Source organism: Molothrus ater, chromosome 7 (genome assembly GCF_012460135.2).
Source record: "Molothrus ater isolate BHLD 08-10-18 breed brown headed cowbird chromosome 7, BPBGC_Mater_1.1, whole genome shotgun sequence".
In the NCBI taxonomy this organism is placed as follows: Eukaryota; Metazoa; Chordata; class Aves; order Passeriformes; family Icteridae; genus Molothrus; species Molothrus ater.
In genome coordinates this window covers 25,806,939-25,833,596 of record NC_050484.2, presented here as the reverse complement: position 1 = coordinate 25,833,596, position 26,658 = coordinate 25,806,939, and the positions used below count along the sequence as shown (strand labels likewise).

The following is a 26,658-nucleotide window of genomic DNA, read 5'->3' as shown; positions in this document are numbered from 1 at the left end:
AAATGGGCCAAGTTCTCCCTCAGAATATTTCACAGAGTTTAGATTTGTATGAAGGAGTAACAGGAGGATGAAATAAACTCACAGACTATATAAACCAGGAATTATATTCCAATCTTGAGTCCCTATGTCACTACCAACAAACTTCTGTGATGTCTTATATTGGATTTATCTGGAAGACAAGTAAATAATAAAAAAAAAAAAGCTCAAAGCTTTTAAAGACCCCTGCCTAAAAGTAAAGTCTCTTCTTATTCCACAGACCAGGAAAATTTTATCACTCTTTCAAAAAGGACACAGAAACAATAGCTTTATTCCTTACAGCCAGAAAAACACCAGAGAGATATCTCATGACCTGCTGAGGATAAGTGCAAGCAATAGGTGATGTTTCAGAAGCATATGGCACAGATTACTTCAGCAGAAACTCAAACATCTCACACACATGGCTTCAGCAATGGAAAGCAACAGCAGTGCTTCAGCAGCCAGAATATCAATTTTATGTCACCATGTGATTCAAAAGGGAAACAGAACTCAGTAATGCTTTGAGCAAACACAGGTGTGACAGTTCTTATTGAGGCAGATGAAGAAAGGACAAAGCCAGGGCAGAGAGGACACTCAGCACATCTCTGACTGAGAAGACAAAAAATAATAGAAGCTGCTGGTGAGAATGACGACAGAGATGAGAACTGTGTTGACGTCACCAGGGAGAGCTACTGGAACAGCAATAGAAACATAGGAAAGAAGGAACCACAAAGTTTGAAAACTATCACCTTGAAAATCAAGGTGAGACTATAGTGGAAAGCTTACTGCCCATGCACTAAAGACTTCTCCAGAAGATAAGTAATCCTGGGCAAAGCTTGGCCTGCCAGACAAAATCTTGTCGAGCCAGGAGAATAATCTCCTTGGCAACTCTGCATCCCAGACCTTACCAGTTTCTGCACCAAATGTCAGACTTATGTCTCATACCTTGCCATCACTGACATAACAGGTGACATACATCTACACGTATTTTTAAATGAAACAAAAAACTCTACCAAAGCAAGCAGAAAAACCTTTTCTCAACATGCTTATCCTACTTGTGAGAAGACAATCCAGGACAGTCCTCTTACACACTACCACTCCTGGGGACATTGCAGTCACCATGTACTAGAGAGAGCAGAACTAGATTTAAGCAAATTATGCAGGTGCTGGTAATAAACTGTCTGTACTGGTAGGAATTGCAGCATAACTAATGTCTCACCATGAAGAATGGTGGCTGCAGCATAAGAATATACACAGCACAAGAACTTACACAGAACAGAAACACTCTGTCTTGATATTTATGTAACCACATGATACAGACCGCCCATTTTTTAAAATATCTGTGTTGTTCCACAGGAGAAAGAGCAAACACCTCAGTTTAAATTATAATGATCACCAAACCTCCGCTGGACTTGCACCTTGCAATTTGCCAGACTGAAATGGCAGGAAGGCAAAGCAGCACAGCAGAACTTCCAGATCAGTGTCTGAAAAGTTTCCCTTCTCAGCAGTCTTGTGATTTGAGATGCACACAGAACCGAGCACTTTGGAAGCAAGTCTTTAATATTTTAAGAGAGAATTCTTTATTCAAGAAACGTGCAATAACTCTTTCTGAACTATATGCAAAAATAAACCCCAAAATTCTAATGAAGATACAGAAGAAAAAAAGCAGAAAAAAAGCAGCACAGCAGTGTTCCAAAATACATAATTCACAAGTTTAAAATTCAAGCACTCCCATCAGATGCCTGGAGCTCTCTTAAAATATTAAGAATCAAAGTTCTCCGGTAAGTGTATGGGGTATACTTTATTCTGAACCAGTGCCTTGGGAAAAGGTTACCACTCGGGGCATACATTTTCATCCCTTCTTTGCCCATCAAACCACGAAAAATCCTGTTGCGGGACAAGATTTTATCATAAAATTCAAGGCCACCGCTGGCATAGTCCTTGGAAAGCCTGGCTGCCTTCGAGTCGGCCCTGCAGTCCAGGTGATAGGTGATGGCATCAGAAGAGACATAGTAGCAGAGCAGTCCTCCCATGGCAGTGACAAGGTTACAGAGGCCCCGGAGGATCACAGGGCCACTGGATAACCCCAGCAGCAGCTTTAGAGCGCTCCCACAGACAAACGTCCCAGCCAAGCAAGTTGGAGCCACAACTGCACTTGCTAAAGGGCTGCCATTCTGCAAGTACACAACTTCTCTGGCAATGGCAAACTTCTGAGCTTTAAGGGAAAATGTGAGAGCTCCCTTCAAAGCCACACCTTCACTGCTCTCCCAGTCTACTTCCTTGCCATTTATTACAACAACATGGTTGACTATTCCTTTTTTATCCTCAGCTGTGCTATCAAAGTTAGGCGGGATGCCCACCAAACAGCCTTCAGGCAGCCAGGGAATTCCAGCGCTCACAGGGTGGAAGCTAGAAGCTGCAAAGGCTCTGTAGGAGCCAGTGGACTTCACACCAGTATCTTGAAGGACATCCTGAAACACACCACAGAGCTTCTCCGAAAGCTCAGCTGGCTGCCCCTCTGACCAGCACTCATGCAGCAGTTTGAATGTCTGCTCAGGAAACACGTGATAGGAAAGGTTAGTGCCAAGCAGTCCCATGCAAGAAACGGCCAACACAGTGATCTTGTGCTTCTTGAACCACACTGATGCCTTCCACAGGAACCGCACTGCCATAGTCAAATCCTAACCTGTTTGTAACACAAAACCAGGAATTAAAGTGTGCATAGATAGGCTTGTCATCTCTCTAGTGCTAAAAAAAACCCCAAACAACCAAAGCAGAAAACATGAGAAGAAGCAGAGCACAATAACCAAAGAAACAATTTTTTACATTAACAAAACGCAAAACAATTTTACAAGAGGAAGAGATACACAATAATTTTTGGGGCCTTGCAACACAGGATGATTGATACGAAGAATTAACTTCTCCCTTTCCTCCAGTAAATCAATTTACCACAATAAAGACAATACTAAAGCCACCATACTTCCTCCTCCCTCAGCAATCAATATATACCCTGTATTTACCCAACATACTTGTCTAGTCCTTGCTAGCACAATCCCAGTCCTGCCTTCCACTATACAGTCTACAGGTACTGAGGTCAGAAAGAGCCAATAATTAGATCAGTCTATGCCAACCTCCTCTACAGTACAGCTGCAAAAATTTTAATCAGTAACCTGAATACTAAATTCAATAAGCTGAGTTTGACAACAACTTTCCAAACAGGATCACATTTTGATTTGAAAAATTTCAGGAGACAGAATTTTCCTTTAGGAGTTTGTACTCATGGATAGTCAAGCTCAGTATCAAACAAACAAACAAACAAACAAACAAACCAAAAACAAACAAACAAAAAACCAAACCAACAAAAAACAAACAATCAAAAACCAACAAGAAACAGTATGTGCTTTCTATACATTTTTTTCTTTTCTTTCAGATTTAAACTCTCAGGCAGTGGTTCTAGCTTATTCAGCAAAAAGGTATTTTCAGAAAGCAGCATGCTTTCAGCAGCTACTTTTAAAAATTTGACTCTGAAATAATTTCTCTGACAAATACTATGTTCAGTCTAGAGCAGAAGCTGGAAGATAAATTGTTTCAGGGCCTACGACTATGTTATGACTCTTTAAATAAGCAAATAAACTTAAAAACTTTCAAACCTGCCAACTCATTCAGTTCAAGAGTCATGCTTCCCTTGGGAAACATCAGTTCTTTTTATGGTCCAAGCCGTATTACATGCTCTTCCCAGGAAAGCTCCAATTTCCTCTTAAAAAAAATCTATTGGATACAAAATTCCCGCCTAGAACAATCCTACTGGGAGGGTATAAAAGTGAATTAGGCACCTAAATCCAGCAGAAATCAGTGAAAACTGGGCACCACTTTTTCCATTTGCAGAGTCTCTTCTCTCAGGGCTTTCACATACGAGCTTCACAGAATCTTGCTGCAGCTGTTAAAGACATGAGTGTTTCCAGCTGTCCTCACAGAAAGCCAAGGTGGAAGAAGGGAATTGAGCTTTGATACAACCAAGTCTGAGCGTGCAGTGCCATCAAAGGTGGGTCTCAGCTATGCTGCTGGGCTCTGTGTGGCAGCAGCTGAAGCAGGGACACATGCTCTCCTTCCACATGTGCTGAACAAGAACTTCTCACAGAGGGGCAGAGTGGACAACTGGGGTCTGTAACATCATCAAACAGCACCACAGGAACATGCCAGGATACACCAGTCATGATCAAGAGCAAATGAAAGTTAACCACAGGGAAACAAAAAGAGATTAATTTAAAGGGGTGTTTTAATGATATGTTATTACTACTCCTTCCTATGAAGATCTTTCAGACTGTAAACCCACCAGGGGGAGAATAATCTTGTTTAATATTTATGCTGCACTAAACACACAGTGAGTGCTTAATAAAAACAATGATGTATGTAATCATACAGTAATTTAATATGTATTTTTTAGTGAAATAACTAGTGGTATTCTTATATTCTGCTGAAGACAGAGGTGGGGGTTTTTCTGACAATCTTATTTAAGAAAAACACGCCAAAGAGCCGAGACCTTGGATGAAACCAAATTTCAGGAGAAAATCTCCTTGATAATAGAACTAAAACCCAGCAAATGGTAGTACTTAATACCAAACGACCATTTTGAAGTTTATGACCTCTCAGCAAATCTGGTATTTAGATCTGATGGAAAAGGTCATGTCATTTACAGTGCAGGGGGAAGCACTTCCAAGGGGATGATTGTAGGGAGCCTACCACTTGATCCTCATGTGAAGCTGAGGCAGGGACTTCAGAGGTTTCTCCTGTCAGAGAATGGCCTCCCACTGGAGACAGATAACATCGTTTTAAGATTAGAAATGCTTCAAGGAAAAAGTCCCCCTTCAGCTTACATCCATACCCGTGTGGGGAAGGACAGACCACACTGAAAACTCCACTCTCCTTTCTTGCATTACCTAATAAAAACTCCTTCCTTGCATGACCAAATGTGATAGTGCACATCGAATGCAAAAGTAAGCAGGAAATGCCACATTTGTTTTCTCATAATAGTTAATAGTCAGGAAAATAAAGGGAAAACTGCCCACAAAACATTTTAGCATTTATGCTTCCAAACCTTCCTCAGGGGTCAGTGCAGATGCTCAGCTCCTGCAGATATCCCACTGCAACCCTAACCGTGCACAACATCTTTATTTTATTCATAAACTTTGTGCAATTTATGTATGAGGATAGCAACCGGAAACTGCAAGGCAATTTATGTGGCCCATATCCTGCTAATTTAATCGTTTAGTAACCATGAAGCCACGGCTACACGGCGCCCTCCCCCACATGCTGAAATACTTTCTATCTCTGCGGTGTCACAAGCACTTAATTCTCACTTGAATTCAGAGATCTGCATCAGCTAAAGTTCAGATGAGGGATATCTGGGCAGGTTTGGCCATAACACGTGTGTGTTACTGAATTTATTGCTTTAAAATCGCACGTAGTCGAAGGGAAAGCCCAGCTTAAGGCACGATCCATCAGGAAACAGGGCGCGGGCCGGACCCGCCTCCAGGGCTCCGGCTTTCACGAAATTAAAAACATAGCAGAGGAGAGTGATACAAATGCACAGCCCCGGCCCCCCCCCCGCCCCGCGGCCGCCCAGCACCTACCGCGGGTCCCGGGCCGAGGCGGGGCTGCGGGCGGAAGGGGCGGGCGGAGGCGCCATGGCGGGCGGGGCTCGGCTCCCCTCACAGCGGCCGGGTGTGGCTGCAGTGACACAGCCCGGGGCTGGCCTCGGGCGAGCGGACCGAGGGGCGGATCCGACCGTCTGAACCTGGCCTCGGGCGAGCGGACCGAGGGGCGGATCCGACCCTCTGAAGCTGGCCTCGGGCGAACGCACCGAGGGGCGGATCCGACCCTCTGAACCTGGCCTCGGGCCAACGGACCGAGGGGCGGATCCGACCCGCTGCCCCTGCAGGCGAAGAGCAAGAAACACCCCCCCTACTCCTCCAAGGGCAGCCGCAGCATGAGGCGGGGACTGCCGCTCTCTGCCCGCCTTATGACTTTTTTCTGTGTTCTAACTCCCAACGTTCTTCCTGCGAAATACTTTACATCTGTATTGCTAATTCAGCTCTCTCCGCTGCAGGGCAGGAATGCTTGCCGCTAAGGCAGCAAGTGGCAGAGCTGGCATCCGTCGTGTAGGATTTATCTGTCATTTCTTATGGTAAAATAACATACGCAGGGATTTTTTAAAATTTGCTTTACAGTTATTGTTTGTTCAAAGCATATGGCCAGTGTGGTTTCTCAGTAAGTCCTTGTGGATTTGATCTACAGCCTGGGCACCCCGAAGGCCCTGGAAGACGTGGAATTAGAGGAGGTGGGTGGCAGGGCAGCACCCTTTGGAAGCACCGGCATCCGAGGGCTGAGCTCTGGGAAGTCCAGCCTTGCCCCTGGGATGTGCTGTCCTTGCAAAGACAGAATACAGAATAGGTTTTGGCCAGGTTAGGGCTTTATTTGGGATGGAGATAGTGAAAGGTTGGGTTTGTCTCATTTATAGGAAGCTTGCACTCATGCTGGATGATTGTTTTAAAGTGTTCCTCCACACCAGGCAGTCATAAGGTAATGATTTTTCACTATCCAAATGGAAGTTATGCTGGGTGAGAGGCAACAGAATAGAAATAAAAGCAAGCTGTTCCTACTTTCTACTTGTGATTCATTTTGACAGGTCTTGCTTTCTTTGCAGCAGCCCCTGAGTTAAGCATTTCTTACAGTAAAGGTTTAGTTTCCAGACATTTTAGCATGACACTCGAGTTCACATTAAAGGACTAAGATTGTAAACTGACTACTTAGGAGTTCTAATTCAAATTCATGGGGATTTTTAGGACTTTCATGAAAGTATCCAAATGAATACATTTATCCTATGTTTTCCCACTAGATGACCTGATTTTTAGAAATGCTAGTACTAAACAGGCCTGGCTAGGCATAGCCTGTTGTGAACAGAAGCTGGAAATGGCAGCCTTGGTTTTAACTTCCAATAAGCAGGTTGCTAAGAAAACACACTCCATTGTGACAGGGCACAGTTCTACCCTTAGGTTATGGTTTTATGCAGTATGGCAAGGCAGGTGAATAGTTTGCTGCCACCCAAAGGGAGAAGTCAGAGAAAAGATCCCACCTTTTTCACCTGTCCCCCTGTGAGCCACTTTTTGCCAGCTCTGTCACCCATCAGACCCTCTTATGCATCACGTTTATCTCACTATTAGCAGAAAACATAGTAACCGACAAAAAGGCATCATTTTCTGCTAGGTTATCAAGCAGAATGGGGGCATTGAAAGCTCTGAGAAGTGCCAAGGTTCTAACAAGGTATGAGGCAGCCAGAAAAAAAAAATAACACAAAAACAAACAAACAAACAAAAAACCCCAAAAAAAAAAAACCAAAAAAAAAAACACACAAAAAAGCAAGCAACCAAAAAACCTAAAAACTTCACATCCCTCTTTATATCAGCAGAGAGCTGTTACAGTCTTTGTTCTGCAGCCTCAGCATGGAGCTTCATCATCTGCCAAAACTTACAATTTGTAAGCTGGCATTGGTATTCACACTTCATGCAGATGCACAAAGAAAACATGTATGTAGGTGATGACAGACAACAGACTCCCACTAACTGAAACACACAGAGACTCTCAGTCTTTAAAAATCCCTCATCACACTGAGATTTACTTATCCTGCTGGTGAATACAGAGAAAAGGTTGGGTGGGTTTGTGAAATCTGACTTTGGGAAGTGTGTCTGCACCAGGTGGAGAGATCTAGAAAACAAAGATTTCTTACACTAAACCTCAAAAATCTGGCATTGCATTCTTACTATGGTTTCTCTTAAGAGATTTATAATTAATACAACTGGGAGAAACAGCACCCCAGCTTTACTAATCACCACGCTGGCACGGTTCTGGTTTCAAGAAGCAGCTGTTACACCAAGGAAGGTGAAACAAGACCGAAGGGCACCCTGGTTTTAATGCACATACACATCATTGCAGTCATGGATCCAGGGATATGGACCACTTCTAAATTAGCCTGCTAGGTGGTGCTGTAGGACACGCTCTGCCTTACTCAGGACCATGATCCAGTTCTCTCGCATATTTTACCATAAGATAGAGGTACCTACCATCATCTGCCTCTCTAACTTGCAATCTGTATGTATGAAGCCTTGTTGCTACATTAGGAAAAAGGCTGACATTTAAAAACAGAACTGAAAATCATTCATTTTGCTTAATGATTTATATGGTCTTGCAGTCTATTTTGCTCATGTGATTTCCAAAGTAGAAATGTAAATGTGATCAGTGAGTGTCCACAAGCCCAAGATGTAGACATGTCTCCCCTCAACATCTTCTTACTTTATGGAGTCTGTTTATCTGATTTATCTGCCCTTTTATGCAAGATTTTCCACAATCCATCCTCTAGGTATGAGCTTTAACAGAGGGAACCTTATAATTTTGGCACAAATTTATGCAACATTGTATGTCCCAGGTGTCAGATGAGAGGTTGCAGGAGTCTGGGATTAGGAAATTACACTATGCATGTCTATAGAGTTGCATTGATAGCAGCAGGAGGAGAGAGATTCCAAAGCCTACAGGACGCAGATCATCCACCAGTTACCTATGGATGTAATCATGAAAGCCAGGGAACTGGAGTGTGGACATTAGGGAGTTTTACAGGACATGAGGACAGAGAAATCTGATGAAGAACAGAGGGAATGTTAGAGGGCAAAAAGATCCTGAAGTGAGATGTGTTGACTGATCTGGGGAAGATCCTACTGTGCAGGAAGGGTATGACTTGTGAGCCTTCTTTTAAGAGCAGCTCCCTGGCCCACTTTTCAGTATTGCTGAATGCAGTGCTTCAGTAATGAACATGCAGAAGCAGTGCAATGCTCTGAAGCAAAACATATGCCTAGGAAGTACCTGTACTAAGGTGACTTACAACGGCCTGTGCTGGAACTACTTCCAGCTCAGCACAAAATGCATTGAAAATTGCTGTATTAAGTGACCTTTAATGTTCTTGACAGGTGCCAAAAGGTTGAGCCTGTTCGTACTTGAACTGCACTGAAGGGGAAGAAGAGCTTGTGGCAAGATGGGCTTTCCAGCTGTCATTCTGAGCAAGTTGCCCATCTCCAAATTGCAGCAAATAGCACAGTGACAGTGGGATTGAAGCATACACGGCATTGAGCAAAAGCATGAAGGTGCAGCTCTTCAGATCTCAGCAGTTTCTGTTGCTGGAAAGGGGAGGTAGCAGCAAATATTGATAATATATCCCTGCATGTCCCATTCCACTGTGCCTCATAGTCCCGTGTGTTCCACCCATGGAACATTCACACTCACCAGCTGATGGGGAACACAACTGCAAATTTTGCCTGTATACCAGGAGTTTGCTTTTGGCTCAGTTAACGCAGATTAGAAACCACATTTTCCTTTCTATCAGGTTTACGGACAAGGTTTGGCTGAAATGGCATTCTTATGCTGATAATCAAAGCCATGTATAAGAAGTAGTAGGAAAAAAATGTTCCCATCTCCTTTGTTAGACCTCTTCTGTTGAAAAAGATGAACTATTCACAACTATTTTTCTTATACCTGGGGTATGTTCATGTTATTAAAGATAGTACCTTGTGTTTCCTCTCAAGATGGGTAATGTAGACAAGCATAATAAAGGATAAACATTCAGAAACACAGCCATGAGAAGAGGTACTTATATTTCTGGTCTCAAATCAAACCTTCAAACCCCTGTATTTATATATATATATATTAAAGAAGGACTAAAAAGATGACTAATTTTGTTGTTGGTATTGGCAGGTATATAGATCACAGTAAAGCAGAGAGTCTTTAAAGAACTGGGAAGATATTTTCTTCCCTACTATATCACAGCTTGGAACTGATCAGGGAATGAAAAACTAGTGTTTTGGAAGCCATAAAGAGGCTGCAAGTCATTTGGATGGCTACACAGCTCTGGGACTAACTTTTCTTTCCAGAGTTTTTGAAGTATTGATTTGCTGATCCAGACCTGCCTAAACCACAGACAGGCTCTCTGTGGCAGCAGACACAGAAAAGGGAAAATATGCAGGTTTTTATCTCTTTGCTACTGCATTTTCAGATCTGGGGGCTAATTGTACAAGCTCCCTCACCTCTATCTGGATGTACCAGAAGCTGATAAAGAGTGAACACCCTGTGAAGTAAAATAGAAAATCCTTCCTTCAAGCAGGATTCCTTTGAGTGTAATCATCAAACAATCCTTGATCTGAATGTGCTTTGCAATCTCTGCTGAGGTTAATAGACACACATCCACCTTGTTTAGGAGTGACTATGGTGGTGCTACATTGATGGTTGGACTGGATGATCATGAAGATCTGTTCCAAACTTGCTGATTCTGTGATATCCAGCAGGTGAACACGGGTGCTAGTAGAAAATCTGGATACCTGCAGCAGAGAGCTGAGAAGAAAACCACTTGCAGCATCTGGTCAAATCAATTCATGCTGAAGCCCATGGTTCTGCAAGTAGTCTACTGCTATTTAAAACTGCTTCAGGTGTATCCACATTGTGCAGACAGACCCTATACCATATTGCATTAGTTGTACTACAGACACCATTGTGATGTCATTTGATGAAATCAAATGAAAACTGACAAACGTAAGTTCATTGTCTAGCCTGGGTTTTCTTGGCAGTGCACATGAGCCAAGCTGTTAACCAGGACAATTGTTCACTGTCTATAACTAATACAGTTATTTTAAAGAGCTCTGGTCCTGCATTTAGCTAGCTCTCCTAAAAGGAAGGTACTGTAGTGAATTAAGATGTCATATCTTCATAATACAGCTAATTAGCACCGTTTCCCTTCAGAATTGGAAGAAGTGTGTCTTGGGAAGGAGAGGATGCCAGTTCTTTGAGGCAATGGTATAATATTTAACAGATTGAATCATACTGTCTAACCTTGGGAATATTTGAAGTTACTGCAAAGGTAATAATATTTGAAAGCAAGTAGAAATTGGGGCTGTTTCACTGAGTCAATCAGCCTAGGTGGTCACTGAGCACTACTCCATGGTTGGATTACTTCACAAATGCTGCGACCTTCCAGGAAGGTCCTTATCACTGCAGATAAAGGTAATTTTTCCTGTCTCATTAAAAGCTGTGGAAGCTACAGACAGAATGCCAGCTAGTCTAAAAACCAGTACATTCTACTGTAGTACCAGACCAGAGATTCCACTCTGCCTCAAGTCAGTTGAAAAGACATCCCAGTTCTAGGGAAGAGCTATCACTAGAAATAACAGAATTAAATTATGAGAAAATGCAAGATGAATGTTAAAGTGAGATCTATTTGGAACATTGGATTCCTATTAATTCAATCTGTTTAAGACTTGTCTTATTCAGTGTTATTACCAAAGCTCAGACCCACATTTTTACTGTCTAGGAAAAGGAGACTCATGCTGATAACAGTAACAAAAGACACATTCTGTTAATGCACAAATAATTTTCTTTAGCACTGGAAATCCAGCATTTTCTTTATGTTACCCTACTGATTGCCCAGTGCTTTGGTGGGGAGCTGGAGACTCAGGCCCAGTCTGTTGAGTTTCTAATTCAAAGACACCTGCCTACAGTTTTTTTACCCTCTCTCAAAGTGGCACCTAGGTTTTTTTCCCCTCAATCAGAGGTCTTACTTTAAAATACTTCAGAAAAGGTCATCATGAGAAGATGGGATCACATATAGCTGTAACACACAGCTTTTTTCTTGGACAGCATGTGTAACAGGAGAAAAATAACAGCTTCTGAGTGGGAGCTGATCAAGTCTTACACAGAGTGTGTGAAGCAGAGAGCAGCTACAGTAAACCAAAGCTGTTCTCCATAAACCAACCACCCTGCAAACCAGGTGAAATCTGTCTGCTTTAGCACTGTGGTATGGCAGTGTGTAGGAGGGAAGGGGTCTGATCCCACACACTCTTCTTGGGAAAACGTGTTCGGCCACTGAACGGTCCATGTTTTCTATTTCATCAGTCACTTAAGGATCTTCCAGTACTTTAAGAAACTTTTTGAGCTGTATTTCAGACTGCACAGATCTCTGAGACTGCACATATTGCAGCTTTATATATAACTGGATCAGTTCTTGTGTGCTTGCAAATAAATTAAGTTTTGAAGAGATCCTCTCTCAGATAAAAGGTCTTAAGAAAGCAGTATCATCCAGAGAGACTCGTTCCTGTTTAAGCAGTAAATTTGTTTTGAAAGAGATAGGTTTGTTTACATGGTTTATGAGCATCTCTTTAATCAAATACTAGCTTTCCAGGTCAATAGCTTTTTCAGGATAGCTGCTAAAGGGAAATCCAGATACCATAATATCAAGTTCATTTATACATCTACTGCCACTCCAATTATATATTGCTGATGATGCCTAATGAAGTGCAGGCTACACACAATTTCCTATAGCTGGCTTGCAGCATGAGCATCCCAATCTGTGAAAGTAAGCTCTAAAGAAAGATGTTGTGAGTACCTTTTAAAATAAGCATTGAAGATCTACACAGCTGATGTTATTGCCACCCACAGTCACACCACAACAAATTTTTTGCTGTCTTCCAAGAGTTGCCCAAAACTAAAATCATCCAGATCTCAGTACTGAAAAGTGAAGGACCACAGGTTCAGCGTCCTTTAAAGTGATAACGCATATTCATGGTATAAAACAATATCCTACAAATAACTCTGTATGAGGAGAAATAACCATAAAAACCCAGAGACAAACTTCAACCCATCCAGCATCCTACAAAAGGGGATGTGCATTGGTATGCAGAAACCAGTTTTGTTTCAGAGAGTCTGTTGTTTGTGTCAGGGGTGTTACATTCTCTTCAAGCCTCCTAACAATTCTACCCAAAGTAGAAACCATTGTTTTTCCCCAACTGAAGGTATTCTTCACCTTAAAATATAAACAAAGGACTGAGAAAGTGGGCTATGGTGAGGATAAAATTCTAGGTGCAGATAAACAAGCATGAAACTCTATGACTAAGAATATGCAAGGCAGGGACCTGTGATTGTTAGGCCACACCTGCAAGAGGCTATTAGCACTGAAGTTTACATTTGTATGTCACATGGGAAGACACAGGGATAACCAATAATCCGCATTCTGAAACATAAGTTGGTAAATGCCAAGAATACTTCTGATGAATGCAAACCAATCTTCCTGCTAATCTGGAGCTGATAACAGTGACTGATTGCACAATTGCATCTGGAGAATCACATGGGACCTGACAAACTGGAGAGTCAATCAAAAAGCTGGAAGCTGTGTTTGAAGGAGCAGTCCATATTACCCATAAAAACAAAGGAAAACTTAACACATAATATAGCTACTCACTGGATAGTATGTCATAGATAATTTAATGTTAAAGTCAGGAGCAGCCATATCAAGTGCTACAGATAGCCAAAGTGGTTTACAGAGAGCAACTTCACAGATGAGGGACAACATCTAAGAACCAGGTGAGGAGTCATAGTGTCCACAGCTCAAACACAGAAAAGAATTGTAATAAATGTATCTTTTTATGTCACAGGATTTACTCATTCAAAGTTAACAGATTTAAGTTTAGGAGAACTTGCAAAACAGCACTCTAACCAGCAAGAGCTGACTATAGCTCACAGATCCCTCTGATACCATGATTTTCTGCACACAGATGCCAACATTCCATCCAGTTACAGGACAGGAAGACTGTTCCTGAGTACTCTTGGAGAACATTCAGGTACTTGTTTTTGCTCCATACTAAGGAAGAACAGCAACGAACAATTTTCATGGAAATGCACACACAGACAGAAACTATAGTGCAGACCAAAAAAAATTTTTAAATGAAAAAAAATTAACAAACCTGTTTGTTGTCCAAGCCTATCCTCAGTAATGCAGTAAGTCAGGAGCAGTGTGAAAAGCTTCATTTGCAGAACAACTGGCAACATAGGGAAAAAAACCAAAACAATACAAAGACCAAACAGAAATACCCTTTTTTTTCCAAAACAGACTTCATTCACTAACAACTTCTCTCTCTCCCTTAAATGTACCCCAGTTTAATTGATTCATCTCATGATCTAGGCCACCTGAGTCTTGTTTCCTTTCTAACCTGCAAATTTACGAACCTTAAGGACCATTTCTAAAGATGTGAGCAGTGCTAGTTAGCCATTTTACACAAAAATCAAGATCTCAATTGTGTGTATACTGTTGTTAGTATTGGGGAAAGTCTAATAAAAACTCTAAACCTAAAAACCCTGTTCTGATAATGACCACAAGGACAATGTAGTCCTGGCAGACCTTCTAGCCAAAAACCCTCTGTGCCTGAAAGGTTCAACCTGCTCCTTTCATCTTTTATTTGGCCACTATATATCTTGCTTTACTCTGTAAAGCTGTCTATGGTACAAAATGTAGGCTATGTGCAATCTGAAATAAAGCTGCTCATTGCACAGAGGATGCCAAAATTATTAGCTCTGAATTTTAATGAAGAGATGCTTGATTTCTATGCCACTGGGATTGCAGGAAGTAAGATAATATGCATGAAAACAGGGCAGGGGGAAATAAATAGAGTAACCAACTTTGTCTGTATTAGAGTTAATCCATTTAAATGGCTGTAACAAAACCTGCCTGCAGGTTTGTTTTTCAGAGACTACCTGTTTAAGCTCTAACAATCTGCATTCCCAAGTTACTCTAGGTCCAGACAAGAAATAACAGAATCTGGGTTTGTTAGGGGAAAGTTTGCTGCATTGAGGTCATTGAAGAATCAATCTGTCTGGCCCAATTGTGCCAGATGGACAACACAACATTTGAGCACTTGTGGTACTACTCTTTATCCTGCCAAAGTACCTCAGGAGTGACCTAGAGAGCCTCTTTCTCCCATGTGAAAGTCCATGCTGAGCCCCTGCTGTCCACAAACACTGTGTAACATCTCTTTGTAAGATTGGTTTTGATTCCATATGCTAGTAGTCAGTCTGTGACTAAATTACTTTTAGCAAAGGTATTGAACTAAAACCTAAAGAAATGGAAACTTTCATTTGGACTCCAGTGGGCTTTGGGTCAAGTATAAAAAGAATAAGTACTCTAAAGCAAATAAAGCTAAATTTCAGGTTTCCCACCATCTAGTCTCTTGTAATCAGAGGTGCCAGTCAAGGTTGTTCAGCTGCTAGATGCTATCAAATGCTATCTCAAACCAAGGTAATTACAAGAGATTGTCAGAAAAGCAGCAGAGAAAAATAAGTGCATTTTTGTTGACATAATCATTTTTTGATAAACAACACACGGATGGGTCTCAATTCACAATCTTTCCCAGGAGGTCACTAGGGCTGCATGTGCTCTTCAGTGGTTTAACCTGGGGTTTACTCTCTTTTTCTAAGCAGAAGAGTGATCTGCTTAGACTTGTCCAAGAGACTTTTTCTTTTGAAAAACAGACTCTTCAGTTCTTCCTTATGCTGGTCTTCAATTAATACTAGTTTAAAGTAGCTGGGGACTTCATGCAACAACTAAATGTGTTCAGAGCCCTAAACACTGTGTAGATAAAGTTGGACACAAGGCTCCAAAAAGTCAGTGTGCCAAGTAAGATCACCATGGGGGGAAGCACAAGTAATAGGATTATTGATTATTGTTGCATTATTATAGATAAGAATGGTTTCAAAACTCATCCCAAATTCCACCTCCATTTCCTCTGCTTGAGGAATGTCTGTTCAAGGGGAAATGCCTTACAATGATTTAATAAGTTCTCCCATTTTATTCACCTTTAATGCACACATGGCCACCTCCCTCTTCCAGCTGACCCCTGGCATTTTACCTGTGCCCTGCACCAGTGGCCCCTCCCCTGCAGCACCTTCTGGGTGCTGGGCTCTGTACCACTCATGCCCATTTCCATCAGCTGCCAGCCAGCCCTGGGCACCACTGTTCCTAAAAAAGGCAGCAGTTGCAAGAGGTCGTTCTTACCTTCCACCTTTTGGGGGGTTTCTGCTGGAAAAAGCACCAGCAGATCAGGTAATCCGTGGCACATTTCCCTGTGCTTTATGGTCCAGAAGACAGGAAAAGATGTCTCTGTACTTCCCAGCTAGTGAGTGAGAGGCATTTGTCTGCTTTGGCACGGGCATTGACTGGTGCATGTGATGAGAGAGTGGAGTGGATCACAAGCTGGCAGAAAGCAGCATGGGCTTAGCCCTGTCAGTTCTCCAGGGGTGGTTTCATCTTGTCACCCCCAGTGGCAGCGCCTTATGCACTGAAAGAATTAAGGTATTTGGAGGAGTCCACAGGGTTTTCTATCTGATAATTATTCTTAGGAGAAAGGCTAAAGCTTGGTACCAGAGAATCCCCTGATGGCAGGAAGGGGGAAAGGGCAGCTGACAGAATGCCTGTCTCGCTATTTTTCATCCAACAAAGCTGAATCTGATCCAGTTCCCTGTGAAGGGCTGTTGGACAGGCACTCTTGACTAATTTTCACTCACCTCTTCCCAAGTGACCTTCTCCTTCCAAAGATGATGAGGAAATCATCTGTCTCAGTTGCACTCTCTGGGAAATATCTTTTGCAAACTTCAATTTATCTTCATTGAAATGAATTGTTTTCATTTGAATTTAGCTTCAAACTTGGCTGTGTGACTGGGAAGAGATTCACTGCAGTGCACAACAAACGTTGTATGCTGTGCCTCTTCCATCTTTTAATATCTGCACAATAGCAGGACCTGGAAAGCAGAAACACTGAATCATCTTGGTCCAGGAGTGTCACTCGCTTCTCTAAGAGCAGCCTGCGGCATCTCACATATCATGTAAGAAGTGAGCCTGTTCTTGAATGCACAGATCACACAACATGGCTCATTTAACTTGCAAGCTCAGTGCTTCATAAATTATACTTTTCTCCAGGGGCTGTTGCAGGAAGACATCAGAGCAGAGAGCTGTGTTTCAGGCCTCTGTTTTCTAAAGCTTTGTGCTAACCCAGAAGGTCTCCTCTCCTCCCAAGTACAAACAATAGGTCACTATAAATCTGCCCTTTACAGTTTTGTACCCCTTTAGATTTTATGGGAAATACTTCTGTTTGACAGACGAATGCACAGGTTTAGATTAGATATAAGTAAGAAATTCTTCACTGTGAGGGTGGTGAGGCACAGGTTGCCTGGAGAAGCTGTGGATGCCCCATCCCTAGAAGTATTCAAGGCCAGGTTGGATGTGGGCTCTGAGCAGCCTGGTCTACTAGAAGATGGAGGGGTTGGAAAGAGATGATCTTTAAGGTCTCTTTCAACCCAAACCATTCGATGATTCTGTGATCAGAGAGTTCATTCAAGAACTAGTATTGAAAGCATTGGAATAGCATATTAGATCACCTAAAAATGCCCTCTGGGTTTAAGAGAGCAAAACATCAACACATTCTGTCTAAACAGAATTATACAAATAATTTAAATTAGCTGTATGGGTCATGAATAAGTCAAAAATGAAAGACCCCTCCTTCTGATGCCATCCTGCTGCTCTGTGTTACAGTTCCTTGCTTGCACAGTACACCTGCATAGCTGAGAGCAGGTAATGTCATCCACTTTGAAGAACATTGAGTAACTATGCGTAGGAGCAGAGTTAAACAGAGGCATGAAGCCCCAGTTCTCTTTGTTTGAAGGCACTGTACATTTTAAGGACAAATCCTGAAGCAGAGAGTGCTGTGTTCTCAGAAGTCACGACATCACACTTTTGTGTGTACTTTCCTGGAAAGTCTAATTGTTATTTGGAGAAAGTCCCAGGTACAGGAGGTCCTTTACAAATTGCCACTCTGGGAGTTGCTTGTGGAACACCACAGTGCTTCTGACCTGTCATGTCCATCCTCTTAGGTCCTCCAGCCTACTGCCCTCCAAGGGAAGGACTGACACAAAAATGTGGTTTTGAGGAATGTACTTGGAAGTGCACACTGTGCACATCCCACTCTGATTGCCACCATCCCAAAAGATTCTTGATCCTGAAAAATTTGCATTGCTATAACCTGAGTAGTGCACACAGGATGATGTGCTCTCTTTCTAGTAGGGAAGATCAGGACAGTTCTGCTGTCTTCTTGGCCTTAAATTTGGATCCTTCTGGGCTTCTTTAAGTACCTTTTGGGTGTTACTTGATAAATAACTGAACAGGACTTAGCTGTCATGAAAAAAATTTGAGAAACTGTACAACCCCTTAAGTGTATCTCTCTCTGATTAAAAATTGCCCAGCTTCATCAAGAGTCTAAGATAAATTTTTTAATAGAGAAGGATTCTGCAGTTCTGATAAAATAGCAGGTAAATATTGCAAAGAGAGAACAAAGTGACCTTCCTTCTGTTTTTCCTTGCAGCTTAGAGAGTAACATGTCTTATTCCACTTGCTGCTGAGAACCTCCCTCATGGACTAGCCACTTGATCACACCACATCCCACACGCACGAAATCTTCTCACAGCACTGACAGAGGAGGAGGAGGAGAAACACACCCAGCATTTCTTTACCAGCCTATTTCCAATCCCAAATTAATCCTGCCTGGACATCCCAACGACTAATCGGGTTTTGTGACTCAGCTTTAACAAAACCTCGAGTGGATGAGTACCCACTCCATTAATCCTCTGCTTGATCTCCCAGTGCACAGGCCTTATAAAGGAGAAGGGGCAGGCACTCTTTGAAGGCATTAAGCTACAAGCCGTTTGCAAACAGATTTTCTCTCTTCCCCTAAACAGACAAGTGCTGAGTGCTGCTCAGCATCCAAATTCAGGATAATTATAGTGACCTCCCAGCTGTCAGCGACAGAAGTGCAGGAAGGCGGATTATGCACATGAAGTCTTCTGCAGCTAAAGCTACCATATGTGCAGGTTTCACTGGGCATGTTTCACAAAGCCAACTTTCTCCAGGCTGAAAAAAGACTTTGGCCATTTGTCCTGAACTCATTTGTGGCTGGAACCCCTCCCAGGCTGGCTGACATTTGGACTGGATCCGTTGAGCACACTCAAATCCCCTGCATATGCTGGCTTCAGCTTTGCTGGAATCACCACGTTTGTGCTGCCCATCTGCTGGAGCTGAGCCTGAGGGGCCTTGAAAAGGCAAAGAGAAAGGGAGCTTAAACCTTAGTGATGACAATTTTCATAAAGAGAGGGAAGTGAGAGCTCTCTCCTGCCTGCAGCTCCTGCAGGCAGCTCCCAGCATGGGCAGGAGTGATGTGGGGCAAGAGTTAGGGCCTGAGCTCTTTGACAGGAAGCTGTCTCTCCAGACAGGAGCCATGTCCTGTGTCACTGCTGTGAGGAGTGCTGCGGCAAGCTGTGCCTGCACAGCCTCTCTGCACAGCTGCTGCTGTGCTGGATGGCCCAGGCAAGGGCCTGGCAGCCACAAAGATCTCGTGAACCACAGTTTATTACAGCATCAGCTACATCTTGACTAGAAAACCCCCTCTGCAATACACTGCCTGTAGCTCAGCTACAGATTCAAGAAGGTTTTAGACTGTAACTCTTGGGGTTTGAAAGGCCAACAATATTCTTTCACTTCCAGAGATTCATAGATGTCCTGCAGGCATCTTACCATAAAATGAAATCACCTCCCCTCATCATGTCTGCATGGAAAGATTCAGGTTGGTGAGTCGCAACTGGTTTAATTCACCAGGAACTTTTTGAATTCTGAGCCTGAAGAAATGTTTGCTTAAGCTTTTATAAAAAAAATAAACCTATGCCAAGGAAACTGAGAAGAAAACAAACAATTAGAACATGCAGAGCTTGACTTTTTCCCTCTAGTGAAACAACACAGTCATTTTAATAATTAAGCAGCTTCATAATGTTTGTAGAGGGAAACAAAAGTTTATTGCTCTTGCTGTTTCTATAAAGGCACAGGGCAAAGTGTAGGGGCTTGCAGAGGAGAAGACTTAGGGAAGGAAAAAAGTGATGGTGCTATAAGGTGAAAGAACAAATCTCTAAATCCCTAGGTAATATTTACAGTACTGTAGTGGGAATTCAGTGAGTCAGGGTTTGGGGACTCACTTGGTAAACCAGTATTTTTGCACATGAGGAACTTGAGTGAGTATGTGGTTTAAAGGAGATTCTTTAGGCCTAGCCCAATGAAAATTGAGTTGTGCAATTCTGACTCATATTTCAGGATCACTCATGCTCTAATTTAAACCAATGGGAATTTTTTATTGACTTGAATGAGAACAAGATTAAGCTTTTATTCCATTGTGATTCCTTCAGAGAATGTGGGACTAAGGTAAAATTAGCTGATGGTCACTAGAAGTGTCAAAATCAAGTGATTGCATCTTCCCCCTTCCTCAGAAAATGTATGAATTGGGAGAAACACATTTATTTCATTTCTTTAGACAGATGTACCCATGAATCAAACCCCTTCAAAGTTAGGAAGATTATTCTACCTTTGTATCTATGCAAGGGAAAGGCAGAGTTGATTCAAGATGTACAAAGCTAAGAGATTTAAACTCTGCCAGTTCCTACATAGTGCTGAAATTGATACAGTATGTCTGGAATTGATTTTTGCTTGGATGCTTGCAGACAGATCTCAGAGATGTGTTGGTACCTGCCCTGTAAATGAAGGAATGGCTGTAAGTTTACAGATCCATGGTTTGTAGTTGGAGCATTTGGGAACAAAGAGTGGGAAAGAAATCCAAAGCATAAGCAGCAGATAGCAGGAAAAACACAGAGTGACAACTGACAATTATAAAGCAAATATAAGAGCGTGCTCCTAAAGGGTAGGAAACCACACTGCTCAACATCAAATTGACTGAAATAATACCTAGCATGGTTGGGGAAGATGATGGAAATAAAATCAGCTAGATCTCAAGAGAGGCTGGTAATGGTGGAAGTTTAAAATTTTTCTAGCTCTGTTTTTCTTATATAATTTCAAGGTTTTGGTTTTTGTTAGTTTTTTTATACATATATATATATATATATATATATATATATATATATATATACAGTGTGATAGAGCAGTTATTGCTGAAATAATGATTTCATTTCCAACAAAAGAGATGACAGATCCCAACAAATTACATTTCAGATACAGAACTGCTTTACCTGTGCCCTCATTCCTGCACTGACTTTCTTGTACTTCTGTGAAGGATTTGTCTTGTTTGGGGGCATTGACCACAGAGCTCCTGGGGCAGGGTCATGTGTGGAAGGGCTGACGAACATCTGTCTTGTGACTTAGTGCCACTGAATGCAGCTGTGAATGGGCACAGTGGGAAAAGTTGAGCTGAGTCCTTAGATCCTCTCATATCCCTCTGATTCATTCTGTGCTTGGCAGAGTAAGTTCCTATGTGCACATTCTGGTCTGGAAATTAATATACTTTATTGTAGGGTAGGAAGCATGGGAATAATCCCTAATTTAGTAGCAACATAGGAGTAAACCCTAATTTACCAGAAGTTTGATCAGCCTTTCTTCCATCCAAAACATACAAAATTATACCAAATTGCTTTTTTTTTTTGTCCAGGCTTCACTGTGTATGCATTAGTATTTTATGGTACAGTGTAAGAGGAAATCTTACTTGCTTGGCAAGAGTAGTCGAATCTTTGTGACATGCTACATTACAGTTTCCCAGAAGCAAATCCAGTTAAAAAAAAACGTTTGAGGGCATAACTACAGGAAAAAGTTAAGTTAGCACACCTGAATGGGGTGAAGAACCTGTAGGTGGGAGCTTGAACTCAGACAAACTTCTTGGACAGGCTTTGCTGCCAGAGCAGTCCTGATGGGAAACCATTTCCTCAGTAGCAGAAGAGCCTTGTCATGGGGGCAGCAATGAACTTTCTGCTGTGAAACATGATGAGGTGACAAAACTGTAGGGAAACAGAGATGTGCTTGCCTTGTAGCCTCAGTAAGTGAGATCCTGCTTTGACTGTAGTGCCAGATGTCAAAGCAATGGTGAATTACCAACCTGAGCAAACTAATGTGGGGGTGTGGGGGAGGAAGTGTGAAGTGCTGGTGTGTAAGCATCATATAAAATGCACTTGCTCTATAAAGGATAGGTCCCCAAAGGCCCATAGCAAATGCATGGACCTGCTTGGACAACATGGTCTGTGCAAGGATGCACACACTTGTTCAGAGTCTTTGTCTTGTAGGCGGGGACCTGCACTGAAAGAGTGTTTGGAGTATTTCTGTTGTAAGCATAGAAACACATTTGAGATTGGAGTGAACAGAGGTGGTAAATGAGGGTGCTCACAATGTTCATGGTGTTTATGCTTCTCTGGGGTAGGAAAAGGAGGAAAGAGTTGCTACTGCTGACAGGGGAGGAAAGTGGAGGAACAGAAACCCAGATGTACTCACTTGCTTGTTCGTGGTCCCATCAGTGATCTGTGGAAATAACAGAGATTATAGCCCACATTAGGAGGATGCCTTCTCATCTAAAATGTTAAATGGGGTGGGAAGAAAGCCATGCACAGAGACATCAAAGCCTGAGCAATGACTCCACAGACATGTTGTTCCTGAGGGTTCATGTACAGGCAGAGTTCCAGCATGGACCCTCCTAGATCTAGGAAGGGTCATCTCCATCCCAGCCTTCCCTTCACCCTGTGCAGTAAGCTGAGTCCTTAATAGCATTTGTCTTCTCCCTTATTTAATGAAATATGTGGGCACTGCATAACATTTCAGATTCTATTTTCCTCCTCTGTCAGTTGTTTTAAATTTGGGTGATATAGCTGACAGTGATAGGACTGGGAGAAGAAGGATGTGGGTGACAGGGTTGTTGCATAAGACTGTTTTCAAATGGTAACATGGCTAAAAACTGAGCAGTCTGGTGTTTTGTATTGTCAGTTATAAAAGGCATCATCAAATCTCTGCCAAAGAGGAGCGCTGCAAGGTGTTGAAATTGACCATGTTTTCATGATCACAAATATCAGTGTAACAAAGTAGCCATTCTAAGAGTGACTTTTGGTTGTTTAATTTAGATATCAGCATAGTTTTTATGTAGGGGAGGGTTGAGTTAATTATTAAAGCAGGTTCCTTTGTTGCATGTTCATCTTTGCAGAAAGATTATTGCAAAGATATTGGAGAAAAATTTTGAAGCCTGACAACCACCCTATTTTTCATGCCCTAATTATCTGGTTAAAAATCCTACTTTCCACTGAGTCAGTCTTTGCTGAAATTAGTGGAAATGCTTTTGGTTTACAGTGAAATACGAATTATCCAGAATGTGCCCCGAGGAGAGAGAGTGAATGCTATTTAATATCATTAAAAAACAAGAAGGAGAAGCTGAAATAGCTTTTGTCAGTGGCATAATACTGTTCCCAAAGAGTTGTGACATCTCTGTATTTCCCAGGGCTACAAAGGCACAGTGTTTTGATATTTTGTCCTTCAACTCCCCTTCCCCACTAACAGCCTTTTTTCTGGGTTATAATAGCTCCATATCCACTTCAAATTAGTTGAGACCTACTGGAAGGCAAAGCACTCAGTAGGGACGTGGAATCTTTAAAGTTCCTCCTTCATCAGCAATCTAGGGATCCTGGCAGTGCAAGGGTTAACCTGAGGCCAGGGAAAGTGTTGGGAAGAGACAAACTGGGGAAGCCTTGGATGTGTGGAAAAGCCACAGCACAGAGAAGAGGGAAGCAGCAGCAGTGGGGCAGGGTAAGGGTGCCTCACCACAAAGCAGCAGCACCAGCCCTGAGTGAGAGCAGCTGTGACAGAGCCCCTGACAGCTCTGACAGAGCCCCTGGGCATCCAACAGTGTCAGCAGCCTTCTGCAAGAAACAGTGAGGAATTCAAGCACAGACACAAGGCTTTCCCATTTCAGTGCCTGTTGCTGGGACATGCTTACTCCTTTCAACCAAACGGCAAATGAAGAAATAAGAAATCTGAATGCCGTGGCTAAAAGAGAAACACTGATTCCTGGAAAAGTTCCCAAGATTTTTCTGATTATCATTTGCTTGGGTCTGCTCCCCTCATAAATTGGGCAACAGCTGAGCAATTGGGGAAGAGAATGGAAACTTAGATTACACAAAAATTTGCCTTGAGGACTCTGATTTGAGACCTACTTTAACCTAACCCTTCCCCTTACTTCATTTGCTTCCCCTGGTTCCTTTAAGCACGTTGCCTTACCAATGCAGCCAGAACAAGGGACTTGCAGTGGGTTGAGAGGCTCCTGTTTTTTCCCTCTTTTGGAAATATCTCAGAGCAACCATCTGTCAGTTCCCACCAGCCTAGAGAGCTGCTCTGAGAGCAGATACACACAGCATCTCCCTGCTCAGCACTGGCACTGTGAGAGGAGGGGATGGGGAAGGCTTGTGCAGGGCTTGGGAGCAGAGCTGAGGGTTGCAGCTGGTGTGAGAGCTTTTTGCTGAAGTGAAAACCCACCAAATGGCTTTTCTCTTCCACATGCACCTGAAATGGCTTGTCTGCTACAGTCAATAAGTAGAGATTTCATTTACTGCTTTCTGTGAAGAAGGGGAGGGTGGTGTGGCTGTCTGACAGCCACCTGTGCAGATTTGGTGAGATCCCCAGGGTTAGTTGGAAAGCCTCTCAAGTGAGCAGCATGCTGTAGGAAAGGGGCTGTGGTGGCTGTCTCCTGGTGAACTGACAAGAGATGAGAGTCACAGGTTAACGATTTCTTGCATCTTAATGGGTTTTAGGTGAGAGTTTGCCAGAAAAATGGATAAATAACATCACAGCAAAAAGCCAGTACCAAAGCCAATAAGCACCAAAACATGATGAGTTTCTGCTGTGTTTATGAACAGTGAGTCTGCTGTGCAGGAGTGAATGCCACTGCTGCACATGAAATGTCAGAAATCAAATCCTTTAGCCATCTATGCAAGTATTTGTTCTGGAGGTGTTGTTGTAGTTATTCGCTCAGGAAATGGAAATCTATCTTGCATTTTTCTCCCTACCCCATAAAACTGCTTTTGAAGAGTTTGTAGCAGTGTGCTAATGGAATACAATACTTTCAAAATTTGGTTACCAATAATTTACCAACAGCTTTACCTTATGCCAACAACAGGTCGGACATAAAAACCCCTCATGTTTTATATTTCAAAGGTTCCCCCCTAAAGTTTTAGCCAAACTCTAGACTCCAAAGGTTACACTGAGCCTTCATGCATTTCCCCTCCTGCCTGGAAGGTGATACCCATTTCCCTCCTTGGCTTCACATTCCCTGCTCCAGCTGCTGCGTGAACAAATACAGACTACAGCCACTCATTTAGCATATTCCAAGTCCTGCATCCAGACTAACAAAATTATCCTGAATTATCTTTGGCTCTAGGCTGCAAACAGTCAGCTGGTACTGGCTACCAGTTGCTGGTGCTTTCGATTTCGGGCTTGCACAGGCAGAGTCAGAGTGGATATCACTGTGCCCAGGTGCTATAGATGCCACAATTGAAATCCAATAGGAGCTGAGAATACACATGAATTTTATGTGGCAATATGGCTGCATATTGTCACAGGCTCTAGGTAAATGCAATTTTTAAATCACTTTCTTTTTAGTGAAGCTTTAATGCTGTGGAAATCCGTGGAGGAAATAGAGGGAAAAGATCATACTAGATACCAGAAAAGCTCTCTCATGTTTGATCTGTCTCTTGTACCCTTTGGAAGCACATATATTTATTTGCAGCACGATCTCAGCTCCACTGAAGTCAGCAGGAAGTCTGCCACCATGCTCACAGGCAGCAGGCTGTGCCCCGGAGGGCTGATGGGCTGAGCAGCTCTCCTCCTCTGCTGCAGAAGGAGCCACTAATGCGTGCCCTGGCTGCTTGCTGTGCTAAACACATTTATCTGAACCATGGCAGCAGAAGAAGACGTTTTAGTGATTAACCCCCTTTTACTGCTATAAAACCAATCGAGCTGCTTCTTTTTTATTTACTAGTGGAGTCCGTTTTAAGCTCCCAGATGCTCAGTTGAAGTGGGGGAAGGTAAGTTTTGCACGTTTAAAATGGGGTATTGTATTCATTTGGGGAACAGGAGGGGAAGGGAACAGCAAGTGATCCTTTCCCTGCCTGGAGACTGACAGCCCCCAAAACAGAAAAGCCTTTGTTTGCTCCTTCATGGCCACAGTGCCCACAGCTGTCAGGTCCAGTGCTCCCATCCTGGCCAGCTCCTAATATTAGGAAGAACCACAGTATCCAAACAGTCAGGGACAAGCTGAGCAGATCTATCAAAGCAGAGCACAGAGACAAGGAACAGGTCTGGCTGTTGAAATTAGGCAGCTGAGTTCTTGAGATGGGACACCCTGAAAATCCAGGAGGGTTAAGATGCTCAACACGTCTATAAGGCTGTGAACAAATTTTCAGGGGAAATAAGAATTTAGGAAAGCTTTCACATGTTATGGAGGGGATGGTTAGAAGGTACTGCTTCTCTTTGAAGTGGGTTAGCAGCATTAAACGTGCACTTTAAAGATCTGTTAATATCTGAAACTGTAACAGAACTCACTTTGAAACGTCCTTTGCTGTCTGGGGGACATGAGCAGCTGCTCCCTCCAGCAAACTGTGTGTGGATGGAAGGAGAGGTGAGGAAGTCCTAAACCATGTACTTAATGTTCATGTGAAAAAGTCCCAAGAGGTGCCAAGCTGAGTTATCCCTGCTGCACTGACAAACAAGAAGCACTGCTCTTCAAGTTTCAATAACAGTAAGAGGCCCTTAAAGCACAACACATCCTATCCTCTGGATTTCTGGCAAGAGCAGTTCAGATGAGCACCCCTGGGAATTAACAGCTCCCTCAGGGTCACAGAGCCCACCTCCCCCCTGCTTTATAGCCCAGAAGACCACTGGTGATT

General features: G+C 42.7%; 2 protein-coding genes across 5 annotated transcripts in view; both read right to left on the bottom strand.

Moving 5' to 3' along the window:
• The window catches only part of PTPN4 (protein tyrosine phosphatase non-receptor type 4), a 142,969-nt gene extending 141,561 nt beyond the window's left edge, over positions 1–1,408 (bottom strand). The window contains exon 1 of the mRNA XM_036387030.1: positions 1,388–1,408. The gene's annotated coding sequence lies outside the window, so the exon portion shown is untranslated. The remainder of the gene's footprint in view (positions 1–1,387) is intronic.
• On the bottom strand, positions 1,282–16,641 carry TMEM177 (transmembrane protein 177). 4 transcript variants are annotated; one of them, XM_036387033.2, is made up of 3 exons: positions 16,435–16,641; positions 13,842–13,916; positions 1,282–2,701 (listed from the first exon to the last, which is right to left on the bottom strand). In XM_036387033.2, exon 3 carries the CDS (start codon positions 2,685–2,687, stop codon positions 1,737–1,739), a length of 951 nt encoding a protein of 316 aa, XP_036242926.1. In that variant the 5' UTR covers positions 2,688–2,701; positions 13,842–13,916; positions 16,435–16,641; the 3' UTR covers positions 1,282–1,736. The 4 variants fall into 4 exon arrangements, with proteins under 4 accessions (XP_036242926.1, XP_036242924.1, XP_054371455.1 ...); XM_036387031.1 differs by lacking the exons at positions 13,842–13,916; positions 16,435–16,641 and adding exons at positions 3,849–4,177; positions 5,646–5,926; XM_054515480.1 differs by lacking the exons at positions 13,842–13,916; positions 16,435–16,641 and adding exons at positions 3,849–3,952; positions 5,646–5,926.
• Between the last annotated feature and the right edge of the window lie 10,017 nt (positions 16,642–26,658).